Raw genomic sequence first — 13,256 nt, 5'->3', positions numbered from 1 at the left:
TACAGTAATCTCGTGTGTGGGAAATTAACGTCTCCTACCCCAAACCTGCAGGAGACGGGACCTCCATTTGTTCGTCCCTATCCGAGAAGACTAGAATATCTAAACCATTTCTTGATGTTATAGAAAGGCAGCATATTCTTCTCAATTATTTTAAGACCTTGAGTGTTGGTCCGGCCGGGGCTCGAACCCTCGACCTCCTGCTCAACAGTCCAGCGCTCTATCCATTGAGCTAATCGGGAGGCGGTTAACTCAATGGATAGAGGCGGAATCTTACTCATGCTGGTCCTCAGAGAAAATATCCCGTTATCATTTGCGCTGGTGTTCATGCTGATAGATACATTACTACCCCTGATCACCCTGCTGTTATTGTACCGCGAAACAGAGGGATCCTCATCGGGAATTTCTTGCCGAAACATCTTCGCAGACAGGGCAGTCATCCTTTCCGTTGGCGTGTTTCAGTTGTTCTTCTGGCTCGTGTTCGTTATAAGGCCTGACATCGCTTCTGACATTCTACAGCTCGATGAGTTCCAGGCTCACTCCGCTGGCTTCTTGGCATGCGCATTTTTTACCCTATCCATTCACGGTTGGTATCACATAACGAACGCATGCGCTGTTAATCGACCGTTTGTCCCAGCGGCCCTTTTTACCGAGTCTTCATCAATGTACCGGTGTTAGTCATTTTAGTTTTGGTGGATCAAATTGAGCGGAGTCTATTCCTTGCTTTGATGAGTCTCGATATATGTATTTCGATTATAATTTTACTATTTATGACTTTCTTCCGAGATCCTACTGCCTCGTATACTGAGATTTGAGAAGAAACACTTCTAACGTATGAAGATGGAGACTAAAGCGTATAGTTAGGAGTTGTATCATGAACCACGAAAGATCTTCGTATTTTCAACAAAAGCCTGCAGAACGGCCGTAGTTTATTTTGCGTTTTTCAGTCGCGCGGAAGCACGTGCGACCGTGAGGCGGGTGCGAGGCGAGGGTGAAGTACGAGTCGCAGTGATAGAGAAAGACCGCGTTGGCCTCTGCTCGCCAGAAAAACGCAAAAAGAGGGCACACATGTTCAGTATGCTTGAATTGTAACTATAATTGTTATGTCAGGATGGATTTCCAAGATGATTAAAACTTAAGCTTGGCTCAGGGAAGCAATCAAATATCGAAAATGGAATCGTTGCAGGTTCAAATATTGGTTGACCACGAAAAATAATGGAAGTAAGGTACGGATGCAAATTTTATCTCTGGCATCTACAAGATACAAAGTTCAATCGACGCCGACGGGCATAGTTTTTTGGAGCCTCTAAGAGGGGGAGGGGTATATGTGTTTCCTCGTTCGTTCTGAGAAAGGATTTTAGAGGTCCTCTCGGCATGTAGCTTGCAGTGCAGGTGTCTTTTAAGGACCAGTTGAGGTTATAGGCTCGTCATCGTTTATCCGATCGCCATGTTTGCTTTGGGTTCAGAGTGGACGGTGGGGGTAGGGGGCGGGGGAAGGGCGAGAAGAAAAGAATAGTCACTCCTCCACCCCAGCCTCTCCTTGTTTATGACCGTCCCTCATCCCCTTGGTACAAATTACTTTCTCCCCCCAGCCTTCCCCTGCCATTAAAATCTAAGATGGCGGCAACTTTTCGCTAAAAAAAATGCTGTTACAAACACCCATAGTCCAAGCACAATTGTAAAATTACGCGTTTCGATCAACAAAGCTTTCAGCAAGGTTTTACGGATACATTTGTGGTATTGACCGGGTAAAAACGGATGGATTTGTCTTGAAAAAGGCCAATTTTCAAGTGCTCCATCCCTTCCCCCCACTAGGCATTTATAGATTATGCTAGTAAAAGTGGCATATTATGCTAGTAGCATTGCTTTTTTTTTTTGGCCAAATTGTGCTAACGTTAAGCTCTTTTTTCCAAATTATGCCACCGTTTTTTTAAATTATGCTTTTTGAAAAAATGCAAATAAGTCCAAAATATATATTTTTTAACTAGAAGCCGTTCGTCTACAGGAAAGAAACGCAACAAATCCACAATGAATTTCAGATAAACATGTGGTTCAGGTTAGACCCGGGCTCAGTGCTTCACAGTGAACTACAAATGCTACTAGTTTAACTAAAACTTTAAATATCGATTAAGATCACCAAGTGCTCGGGACTAGAGACAAAAAATTATCAAATAATGGCATCAAAAATGATCTGATAATTATCAAAATGCGCAAATTATGCTAGCATTGCTACTTGGCAGAAATTATGCCAGTTTGCTCGAATTATACCAAAAATTATGCTAGCATAATCTATAAATGCCTACCCCCCACACCACCCCCGCACTCTCACGCGCATGACTATCCACGGGACCCGTCATTATTCATCGCCGGTGACGAGGCGGGGGGGGGGGGGAAATTTCGGAGGATTTCGGTTGTGCCACAATAAAATTTACCTGATCCTCCCTTAAGACTCTGTAGAGTTCTAATGATCCTCTCTCAAGTTGGCAGTCAAGTTCCTAAAGGCCCCCCCTTTATACTCTCATACTCTGTTAGTGACGACTGATCCACCCTACGTCCCCCTGAAAAACATGCATGCGATCCCCCCCCCCTTCTCAACCTCTCCCCCTCTTCCCCGATGATAAAAAGTTCCTGGCCCCTAAAGCTGAAACTGCAGAAAGACAACAGTTAATCAGTGTTTGATATCGGCTTAGTCATCACCTCACCTCTTGACATATATCTAGGCTCGGCACTGTTCCAAGGTAAATACGAGTAAACGTTTGTAGATCCTGTTTAAGGGAGAGTTTATCATTGATGTCATCAACGTTACGATTATCATATCGATTGTTTTTATCTTTTTTATTTTTTAAGTGACCTTAAAATTGTTTATCTCCCATTCCCTGCTGAGAAAAATGAATTCCATGTTTCGTGCGCGGTAATGAATATCGCGTCAGCTACTCGATTTATAAGAGCTTAGCGTTGTCACATATGACTAGGCTTAAAAACTAATCTCTTCTGCTTGTGTACATCTTGTTTTGCTGAGTGTAGGCTTACTATGTAGAGAGAAATAAGGTAACTTGAAAAATCGGTAAGGATTCCACAAACATAAGATTTGACATGAGCTGACAGACCTGAAACGGATGCCCGTGGACTGAAACTTGGTTATAATTAGTCTAAAGTATCGATAACTTTCCATCTCAGCAAGAAAAGAGAATTTTTGCACGTACACCCCAGGCTGCAGATGTTTGCTCAGTTTCCGCTCGTCACAAGCCAAAAGAATTGATCCCGTCGCTGCTCATCGTTTCAAGTCATATTCACTTGATCTGACCACTCTGGTAAGCAAAACTTTTGTTCTAGCAGACCGACGGTCAGTTAAGAGATCAGCATACGTTCAACTCACTTCACTACAATCCTCTCTACGGTAAGACATCCTAATACAAATTCCTAATTCTCGCGCTGCTAAAATGCCAGTTCCGATCGGCGGACAGCCAGTCTTCTTTGTGAACGTTTCCGCTAACGAGAGCGTCGACTTTGTCTAAGAAATATGAAGCTTAATGCCTCGATCTAACAAACACAGCCTTTGCACTAAACCTTAACAATTGACTCAGTTTTCTTTGTCCTCGAGCTCTACTTAACTAATATATTGCGACCTTTGTTACCTCTGTCCTTCTTAGCAAATTAAGAAGTAACTAAGCTTTAAAACTTCGTTCAAATCGTGGGGAATTCCTTACAAGGATTTATCCTAGGTTTGTCAGTATATTTAGGGAAAACAACATATTCCTTAAAGGAATTTTTTACCTCGCACGGTAATTTAGCTACTCCACACTAGCTTATCCCTTTTCACTCCCTGTGGAGCATAGCTCCAAGGAAACCTCACGCCATCTCCTTCTATCCCGGGCCAACTTCTCTATTTCATTCCAGGTGAGGTTGCGTTGGCCGCCTCCTTGTCCACGGTTCTCCTCCACCTACGAAGGGTTTGAAACGCCGTCCATTTCCTCCACACTACTTAAAAAAAAAACAAAACAAAACAAAATAAACTGTTTTTTTCTCTTTTCTCGGACTGGGATATTCCGTCTGATTATTTAAGTAACAAATCAGAGAAGGGGCCGTGTGGGGGGAGGGGAGGGGAGGGAGTAATGAAACCGGTTTTACTGTTTATACACCCAAACGGTTAATTCCTTAACAAGACAAATTACCTAAAAAGTTTTGTGTTTGTATTTCGGTTTGAGCCAACGTAACCTATTCTTAAAAAAAATTTCCAATGTATCTAGTGATTGCTGAAGGTATACAAGGAAAATGTATAGCAATGGATATGAAACACCGTGACTCGTGTAAGTAGTTCCTGGGCGGCCTCTGGTTTTAGCTTCTTTAGTAACAAGATCTCTATCAGGAAGTCCTGTTTCATCTTTCAGTATTTGTTTTATCTCTCAGCTGGAAATGGCTAAAATCATTTCCGTTGGCAAGCTTGAGCCAAAGATATTCCGACTCCACGAATCACAACCTGAGATGCGCTCAAGTTTAGATAAGATAAAGTTAATCAATGGCTCTAGTATTTTTTCACGTCATTGCCAGAGGGTCTCGATGAAGTTTAACCTCTAGCTGTTAAATGACCTCAAATTTAACCGTCAATCGTCAGAAAGGAGATATTTTTACCGTCAACAGTAAAAAATGCCTATGAAATACTAACCGTCAAACGGTAAAAGCATCTTTCTTATCTCATTATGCGAATCTCTTACCATGCACGAACAAATCTAAATCTCGAAGAGTCTTTAGACAAGTTCACCATTCTTTACGTGTAACAAAAGGCGACCCAAGAGTGCTGTGTGTGATTTCGGGGTTAAAAGATCATAAACAGGAATATCTAATATGCTGAACATATTTTTTTAACTGGAGTAGCATGAGCCACAGTTTCCTTGGTATGAAATCCATCTCTTTGACTATAACTCTTTAGTTCACTGAAGTTGATATTTCTGGATTAAAGCCCGATTGTGGGATAATATTTTGATCAGTGAGTTTTAAGTGTTTGCTTGAGCCGTGAAAAACAAAATTAATATCTAAAGTACGGAATATAACGTGTATAGCCTCCTTATACCTTAATTCACTATCGTCATAGTGCACTATACCCGGTACAAAGAAATTAGAAAAACTGACGTTGAAAAGGGCCTGAAGAGACAAGGCAACTATTAAAAAAAAGTAAGGGGGGGGGGGCTTTGCTCGTGTTTATTATTTTTAACCCTTTTATCAGCTTGATTCTTCCTACTTAACCAGAAAGTTTAAAATTAAGGACCATAATGTCAATCTTGCTAACCTCTCATTTTTAACAAAAATTTTCATTTTTATTGAACGTAAGTCTGAATTTTGATAATGTCTATTTTCTGTAATTTTTTCCCCTTGTCGTTTCTCCGTCTGTGCCGGAAGTAACGATTCTGTTCGTGGTTGACACGGTTAGAGGCATTGTTGACTGCACTGAGCAACGCTGTAGGTGCTCCACGAGCGCTTCACTCGTGGAGTTCCCGCAACGCATTTGCGTCACTCCAAGAGTTCCCCGCGCGCGGTGCGCAAACATCAGTTTTTCTGACTGATTTTTATTTTTGACACGCGCGACGGACTTTGCCGGAAAGGATGGACTGCTTGTAGTCTAGGGATGTTAGTTCATCCCACACATTCTGATCGCAGGTCATAGTCGAAACTTTCGTAAGCGATGTCATCACATAACTGACCAAAAGATCCGAGGCTCACCCAATCGTAAATCAAACTTCACCCCAAAAACGTGGCGTCGTTTCACTAACGCTAGACATCTCAAACCCGAAATATTACGTACCATTTTTTTGGTTCTCCATTACAACTCTTTTTTTTCCTTTCAGAGCTATTTCATTCAGTTTATACTTATCATCGTCATGTTCAACTGGTTCAAATTCATGCTTTCCATTCCTCGCGAGAAGCCGCTGACCAAAACAGAAAGATTCACTCAGTGGTCCTGCTTACTCGCGTACGTCATCGGAGGCGTTAGTATCCTCTTCGCCCCCCAGCTTTGGGCTATGATATTACGGTTGCCGGAACTTCAGGGCCGTTCTGAGGGGTACCTTCGCTTGGTGGGGCTTGGAGTATTTGAGATTGGTTTCATTCTGTTGATTGCAGCTCGCTCCAATCATAAGATGTCCCAACATCAGGAATGTCTGACCTCAGTTGTTGGTCGCCTGCTCTTTGTTGATTCAATAATTACAATGATGATCCTCAGAGGCATGCTGCCTCTCTCTATCGCCCTGTTTTTCATGGTCCTTGATTCGTTCCTCGCTCTCATCACCCTAGTTGTTTGGTGCCGTGAATCAAACAGAGCCTCGATTGTTTCTTTCTTTAGAGAGATCTCCACACCACTTCTACAGCCACGTAAACCCCTGACAGCTGGCTCTACGTTGGTCATTTACCTCCTCGGGATCGTCCAGTTATTTTTCTGGCTTGTGTTTGTTGTCAGGCCTGATTTTGCACAGCGGATGTTCCATTTGGAGCCGTTTCAGGGATATTCGGGAGGTTACCTGGCCTGTTACTTGTTCCTTACATCCTTGCACGGCTTATACCACGTGGTGGGTGCCAGCAATGTCAATCATTGTTTAAGCCTCGCTTTCATCAGCTACCGGGTTTTGATCAACATGCCAGTGTTTGTTATTTTGTTTCTTGTTGAACAGATCGAACGGAATATCTTTGTAGTTCTGATGAGTTTCGATGTGTTTTATTCTGTTGTGATAGCTATTCCTGTGTGGCAAGAAAAGCGATTCCAACCGAACAGCGAAAGTGAAGTGATAGAAATTTGACTGATTCGCAGCTCGCTGCTGGAAATTTTAAACAAATGTTAAACTTTTGAAACAACAACGAGGAACCAAAAATGGTGGGAGCTGCATGGCAATTTGTTATATCTTTTTGGCACTCTCTAGCTTCTTAGTATATAAACAGATAAAGTGAAACCTGAAAACCCTCGGAATCTTTGCTCTTGTCTCTTGTCATCGAGAGTTTCGATGTGTTCTCTTTGGTTATGATAGCTATTCCTGTGTGGCAGGAAGAGCGATTCCAATGCAACACCAGTGAACTTTACCTCTATTAGACGGTAGTTTTCAATTCATCAACGCTGAACTCAAACATCGGGCATGCGTAAGGAGATCAATTCTGGCCACCCGCGCGCCAATTTCCCGCGCAAAATTTCAAAACAACACAGGACACAGGTCATTGCAGTTATCACCAACCTCCTCAGGAATTTTGCTTGGCAACCATGGAGCCTATATTTTTCAATACACTTTTAATGCTCTGAATCGTCTGTGCGTAAAACTGCAAACTTCAAAAACGGCGGTTTGCTTTTTAAGTGATAAAATCAAAACAACTGAAGTGTTTTTCACTGTTTGTATCGGCATTGGTTTGTTGTCAACAAGGCGTGGCGGCAACCTTGTATTCAAGTGGTTCGGTTTCGTAACAACTGTTTTGGAAATCGTTTCACGTATTGTTAGTTGAAAGTCGCCGGTAATTTGAATATTCTTTTCAAACTTTGCGTCGCCTATCAGAGACGCCGGGCGAAAGAAATGATTCCAAGCCCCTTAAAAACCCGTAAAGAATACCATTCATGAAAAAAACAAGCGTCGTTATGGACATAGTGAAGAACGTTATCTCGCAGGGCGAATCTCTCAGAACAGTTAAAAAGTTTCGAAGTATCTATGCTAAATCTAAGTACCTCATCAGACAGGGCAGAGTGTTTTTAAAAGCAAAAAATCTTCAAGCATGATTTCTTTGTAAAATGGGCAAAACTTATTTATGGGAGATTGATAAACCAAAGCCTATTATGAATGTTGTTTTCGAGGCTAAATTTGCATTTATTTCTCTTGGGTGGTAACTCACAAGCGGTCTGCCTAAATGACCTCGCGGTAAATTCTTGTCTTGTTCAACAAGTATTCCGATTCTCTCTTATACTAGCTGTTTAGTTTGCCACATTTTCGTGAGTTACTTTTAAGTTCTAAGTAATTTGTGTTTAATTATAAGAATCCGACAGTTAAAGGTTTAGATTTGTTTGTAAATCTAAGAGCACAAACACTATGAAATAAACAATGATATATGAAAAGATTTTCTTTCATGACCGAACCTTTCAAACAAACAATATGAAGACTTTCATGACCGAACCTTTCAAACAAACAATATGAAGAAAATCTAGTAATATTCTTCAATGAACCCCGCACACACACGCAATATAGCACATATGACACCGCACTTTTCGAGTTAATCTCCTAATTTGGCACAAAAAAAATTCTCTTTCTATTGCAAAGAGTAAGCCTTGTTATTGGCAAAAAGCACATTTTCAAGTTCGAAATTTAACCGTAACCGAGCGCTTGGTCACTCGACAAGAGTTTTCCCCGGTTGTTTAATTTTTTTTTCAGTGGTCATTTTACTTTTTTACTCATTCGTTTTCTTCTTTGTTTCATGTTACCAGGAATATGAGCTGGTTAACCTTGAGGAGTTGGGTGGTTTATACGAAAATAAAGTTTGTTACAGATTCATCAAGATATGAATTTTTTTGAAAAATAGATTTCACTCAAGTACAAGTAACTTTAGTTCGTGTTTTCAACGAGCGCCGCCTTTCACTCAGTGATTTCTGAGCGCGTTTTATTCATGTTCGCTTTCTATATTTGTGAAACAACATGCCAAGAGCTAATATTTTTAATGAAAAAAAGTTAAGGTGAATGAATACTTGAGTGACACCAGTAAAGGAACACGTAAAGTAATCCTTATCTTTATGTCAAAGGAGTAAACATTAAGGGAACTGGGTTCGAGTTGCAAACTTTGGACGTAAGATTTCTCTTACAATATTGCAGTAATTAAAAAAATGTCAGCAAAGAATATCTAGCTCTGATTCACATACGCTACCTATCTTGGCATACTTTCTAATTTCTTTCTGTGTACAAATTGTGTAAATTTCATCTTTGGGAAAGATCTTGTAGACATAGAAAGATAATACATACATTTAGCCAAGCCTAAAGCGGAGCTCGCATTTCTTTTTTCCCGCACGTCTAAGGGTACAACGCTTTGCCCCGGCCAGGACTAGAAGCCGGGTCGTCCGACTCGGAGCCCAGTGCACTGACCACTGGATTACTGGACAAAGTCGTGGCGTTGGCGTGCCCGCGGTACAGTTAACCGCGCATGCTAAAAGTAGCACCTTGTACAGACGCCCGTACGGTCATATATCCAAATTCTTTCGGCTTGATGGATTACTACTACCATTTTGTATAACTATGGGGCTACGCTCTGCGAGCTGCGCTATGAAATATACCTTCTTATTTTCACGTTGCACATCGCCTTGTACCATGAATCGGATTTACTTGTTTAGCGACGGCAGTTAATAATTTTAGAGGTGCTCAAGCACGCCCTTATACAGGTCCTGACGTCATTTCCTGAGACTTACCCGCCTTGCTCGCTCCACTCCTTCCCAGGCCTCGCGCTGACAACAAAACAAGAGAGCGGTTGGAGATTGCTAACCGATAACCTTGAGAGCGAGGCGGCAACTTTACAGGTATGAGAATATGGTGGGTATGTTCCTGAGCTTGATTTTAGAAAAACGGAAGGAAAAAGAACTCTCAGGAAACCTAGTTATGAGGAATAAATAGGGAAAAGCAACCTTCTTTGCCAGGGCCTTTTCCTTCAGTCTCACCCCCAACTAAGGGAAAAGGCCCTGGGAACGAAGTTGAGAGAAAATTGAAGTATCAACTATCTTTTGGAATATACATAATGGTTTAACAAGCTGCTTACTCAAAAAATTCTAAGCTAAAACGTATTCAAAAAGGAATGAGCGATCGATTGATACAAAAATGCCCAGCAGGAAAAGTTATGCTAATCATAAAAGAGCAAGAAGGATTAGTTCCTCGAGGAATTTTTTATAAATACTCAAGCGATGTTTTCATAGCCTTGCGCTCATGTTTCATTTACAGATTGAGACATTCTCCAGATATCAATAGGCAATTCGTAACCTTGTCATGAAGTATCTTTTATTTTGTCATAAAGATCTACAAAATACTCCGGGTGGAAATTTACCGATTTCTAAAATTGGAATGATGCATTTGAAGGTCTTGTTTCTTTGAGTTCTACCCTGTGAGTAGAGGTCCCTTCGATCCCCCCAGAAATTTCTAGAAAGATCGAAGGGTACTTAGGGGCCGACCATTTAACTTTTGGGGGGGGAGGTGGGTGGGTGGGTGATTTCTGGTCATCAAGAAAATTTTTTTCTAGAAATCTGCTGGGCAGGATATTTTTTTCCGTTCTAAATGCTCTTTTTTTTCTGTTACATTTGGGCAGCATGCAATTTTTTTCTTCTAACAACCGCTTGCAGGAAATGTTTTTCAAAATCACCCACCCACCCACCCCCTCCCTCAAGAGTTAAATAGTCGGCCCCTTAGAGTATTAGAATTGAATGAACGGAATTATCGATCACTCGATGATTATAAGTTAGAAAAATCAAGACCGTTTACATTTCGATGTGTTAGCTGGTATCATCATTCAAGTCACTGAGGTAAATTCACAATAGATGCAGTTGCTTGAGTCTAGAAAATGTTTCGTGCCGAAAGAACCTGTTCGAAAAAAACCTAAAAAATCTTAAGACTTCACAAGAAAGAATTCCTTCCAGGTTTCTATAGTAACTGCATGGCCACTGTTTTGGTCAAATTGTTACACAAATAATGGTGTAAGTAAATCCTATTTATGTAATTGTCCTCCAACAAACTCAGGCAAATATAATGATAATTCCTGATAGTGCAAAGATGACACAATTAGAAAAAAGTAATACGAAGATTTTAACTTTTGAAATCGCCGCGTCTATTGATAAAGAATACTGGCCTCAGGTGGAATAATTTAGGAAAAAGTAGAAATTCCAAACTAGGAGAAATTTAAGTGTTTTAATGTATAGCAGGAACGCATAAAAAGTGTGTTAGTATCACAAAACTATTTCGAGCACGTTTCATAACTCTTAAGCTATTTTTAGCCTGAAACGTGTCCATGCGTGGTGCACTGGCGTTGCTTTATAGCAAAGCTAACAAATAAACAAAGGAATGTTTGCAGTTATTTTTAATTACCAACAAATATCATAGGAAACCCTCGAAGAAGCCATGAGAATGTTGGCGAATTCCAACAACGTATTTTGCAATCAGCGACAAGTGGTTTTAATTTACCCTGTCAGTTTAATCTGGAGCTAAAGGAAGTGTTTAAGATCTTTGGTATCTTTCGAAACAAATAGAAGGTGTGTTTTGTAAAGAGTGTGGCCATATTGCGCAATATATTGTGTTGTAGCACGTTTAACACTTAAACAGAGATACAGACTCCGATCAAGCTTTCTGATTGGCTAATTATCGTGGAGGGAATTTTGTTTAAAGTTGGCAATACTGACGTGTCAAAGCAAGTTCCGACAAATTCTAAAAATATTTTTTTAAATTAACAACAAGCTAACTTGCAAAATATCAGCTATGTAGTATAAATATTATTGTATAAAAATCTTCGTTGACGATGTGTACGTTTTGTTTGTGAATTCTGACGGCTGTTGTCATTGTTTAGATGTCAATTTTGGCGGAAAGTTCAAAGAAGGTTTCAGTTTTTTTGCTACTTTTCGGCTCAGACTGTAAGGAAGAAATCGAATTTTCCGGAAAGTTTTGGAATACCAGGCTAAGAATTGTCTTCCGTAGCTCGATCAATTCATTATTAAAAGAAGATGTGAAACTCTGTGAATGTTTTGTTTTTTGTTTTGAAGTTTGTCGGGGTCTTTGCGAATCGTGTTTGAAGTAAACCACAAAAATCAACAGCTCAATAACGTATCAGGTAGACAAATGAAACTTTGTGGATGTGTTGTTAAAGGATAAATGGACACTTGTCGACAGAATCGTAAGGAGTGATATTAAACGTAATAAATACATCTGGTATTTTCCCTTCCTTGATTTCTTGTTGTCATAATTTCATTTCAGTCTCAGCTCTATTAGACAAAAATGGTTAGAATCTCCTTTTTCGCGAAAACACGACGAGTACAAGATAGAGAAATGATCGAACGCTGCAAAATGAAGTTTATAGGGAAATTTATCGAATGCCATGACTTATTAAAATACAGCGAATAGTAAGCATTATTAAATTTTGAAAAGGTTCCCGGTTAAACCAGTTTGCAACTAAACTGGACCGGTCTGGTCAAACATTGCTCATAAAGGTATAAATAAAATAATTTACAATTAAATGGAAAGCGTCGCTACATTTTTGTTTCTTTGCATCTCCGTGGCCCACTGCCTTATCACATTGATTTCTCTCAAAAACAACTTTATTCAGCATAATCAACAAGAAATCAAAATAGAAAACTAATGAAACGTAAAACAAGTTTAAAAGGCAGTGATTTTCATGAGATTTAAAGTTGAATCGAATGGAGAATTGAAGTGTGATTGTGAAATTATAGCGAAAGAGAATCGAAAGGGGCCTTCGTAGTTTTTACAGAAAATTATGATTTTTTTTTCCGTTATTTTTCCGAGGTTCTTTGATAATATGGATTGTAATCATTCGAGGAATTAGTCATTGTAACGATTAAAGTAAACGAGAGGTGAAGTTAGCCTTGGAAACATGGCATCCAAATGCTGTTTCAGTCTCTGCCAGGTTTTTCCTTCTACTTTGAAAAGTACAGAAGAATTTCTACCTTGAATTTGAATTTTACCTAAGCAAAAAAAAAACGAAAAAAATAATAAAATTCAGCAAAATTTAATCAGTTTAATTTAAACCTTGGAATAATTCATTAAAATTTCCTTAATGTATTTGGGTTTTTTTTTTTTTATGTAATGTCACCGATTTTATCCAGTGGACTTTTCACTACCCAGAAAAATCAAGCAAAAATTATTTGTTCATCGCATCTAAAAGAAGCTTAAGATTTGAACCAGATTGCGGCTAGAAAAGTTTCCCAAGGACAATATAATCCGCGTTGTTTGAGCCATTAGTGAATATTGGTTTTTGTGCAGAGAAAGCGACTTAAACAGAAATCATACGCTTCCCAGGCACTCAGCTTGATAATGAACAAATTTTCCAAACAAAAGACGGCAAAAGGCTGTAAAAGTAATCGAGGGTTGAAAGCTGCGACCAGGTAGACTGCGGTGACGAACTTAATTGCTTTTCAAAACAGGAAATTTGCGGGAAAGTGAGTGAATGATAATGAAGAAGAATTGATCGGTACGATTGAATACCTCAGTTAATGCACTACTTGTAGCGGTATTAAGACCACCCGATCGCCTGTTGTATCATCACTTTGGCAC

At 39.8% G+C, this 13,256-nt stretch overlaps 1 protein-coding gene and 1 pseudogene across 2 annotated transcripts; both read left to right on the top strand.

Annotated features, from left to right (window-relative positions):
• The window catches only part of LOC148724775 (uncharacterized), a 1,715-nt pseudogene extending 719 nt beyond the window's left edge, over nt 1-996 (top strand).
• A 1,894-nt stretch (nt 997-2,890) lies between these two features.
• Nucleotides 2,891-8,071, top strand: LOC111328566 (uncharacterized). Of its 2 annotated transcripts, none has more exons than XM_022933028.2 (2): nt 2,891-3,394; nt 5,838-8,071. In XM_022933028.2, the coding sequence occupies exon 2, from the start codon at nt 5,871-5,873 to the stop codon at nt 6,780-6,782; it is 912 nt and encodes a 303-aa protein (XP_022788763.2). In that variant the 5' UTR covers nt 2,891-3,394; nt 5,838-5,870; the 3' UTR covers nt 6,783-8,071. The 2 variants fall into 2 exon arrangements, with proteins under 2 accessions (XP_022788763.2, XP_022788764.2); XM_022933029.2 differs by having other exon boundaries at nt 2,894-3,308.
• The last annotated feature ends 5,185 nt before the right edge of the window (nt 8,072-13,256 follow it).

The sequence above is a fragment of the Stylophora pistillata genome, chromosome 8 (genome assembly GCF_964205215.1).
Source record: "Stylophora pistillata chromosome 8, jaStyPist1.2, whole genome shotgun sequence".
Taxonomy (NCBI): domain Eukaryota; kingdom Metazoa; phylum Cnidaria; class Anthozoa; order Scleractinia; family Pocilloporidae; genus Stylophora; species Stylophora pistillata.
Note: the sequence above shows the minus strand (reverse complement) of the source record. Positions and strands in the feature narration are given on the sequence as shown.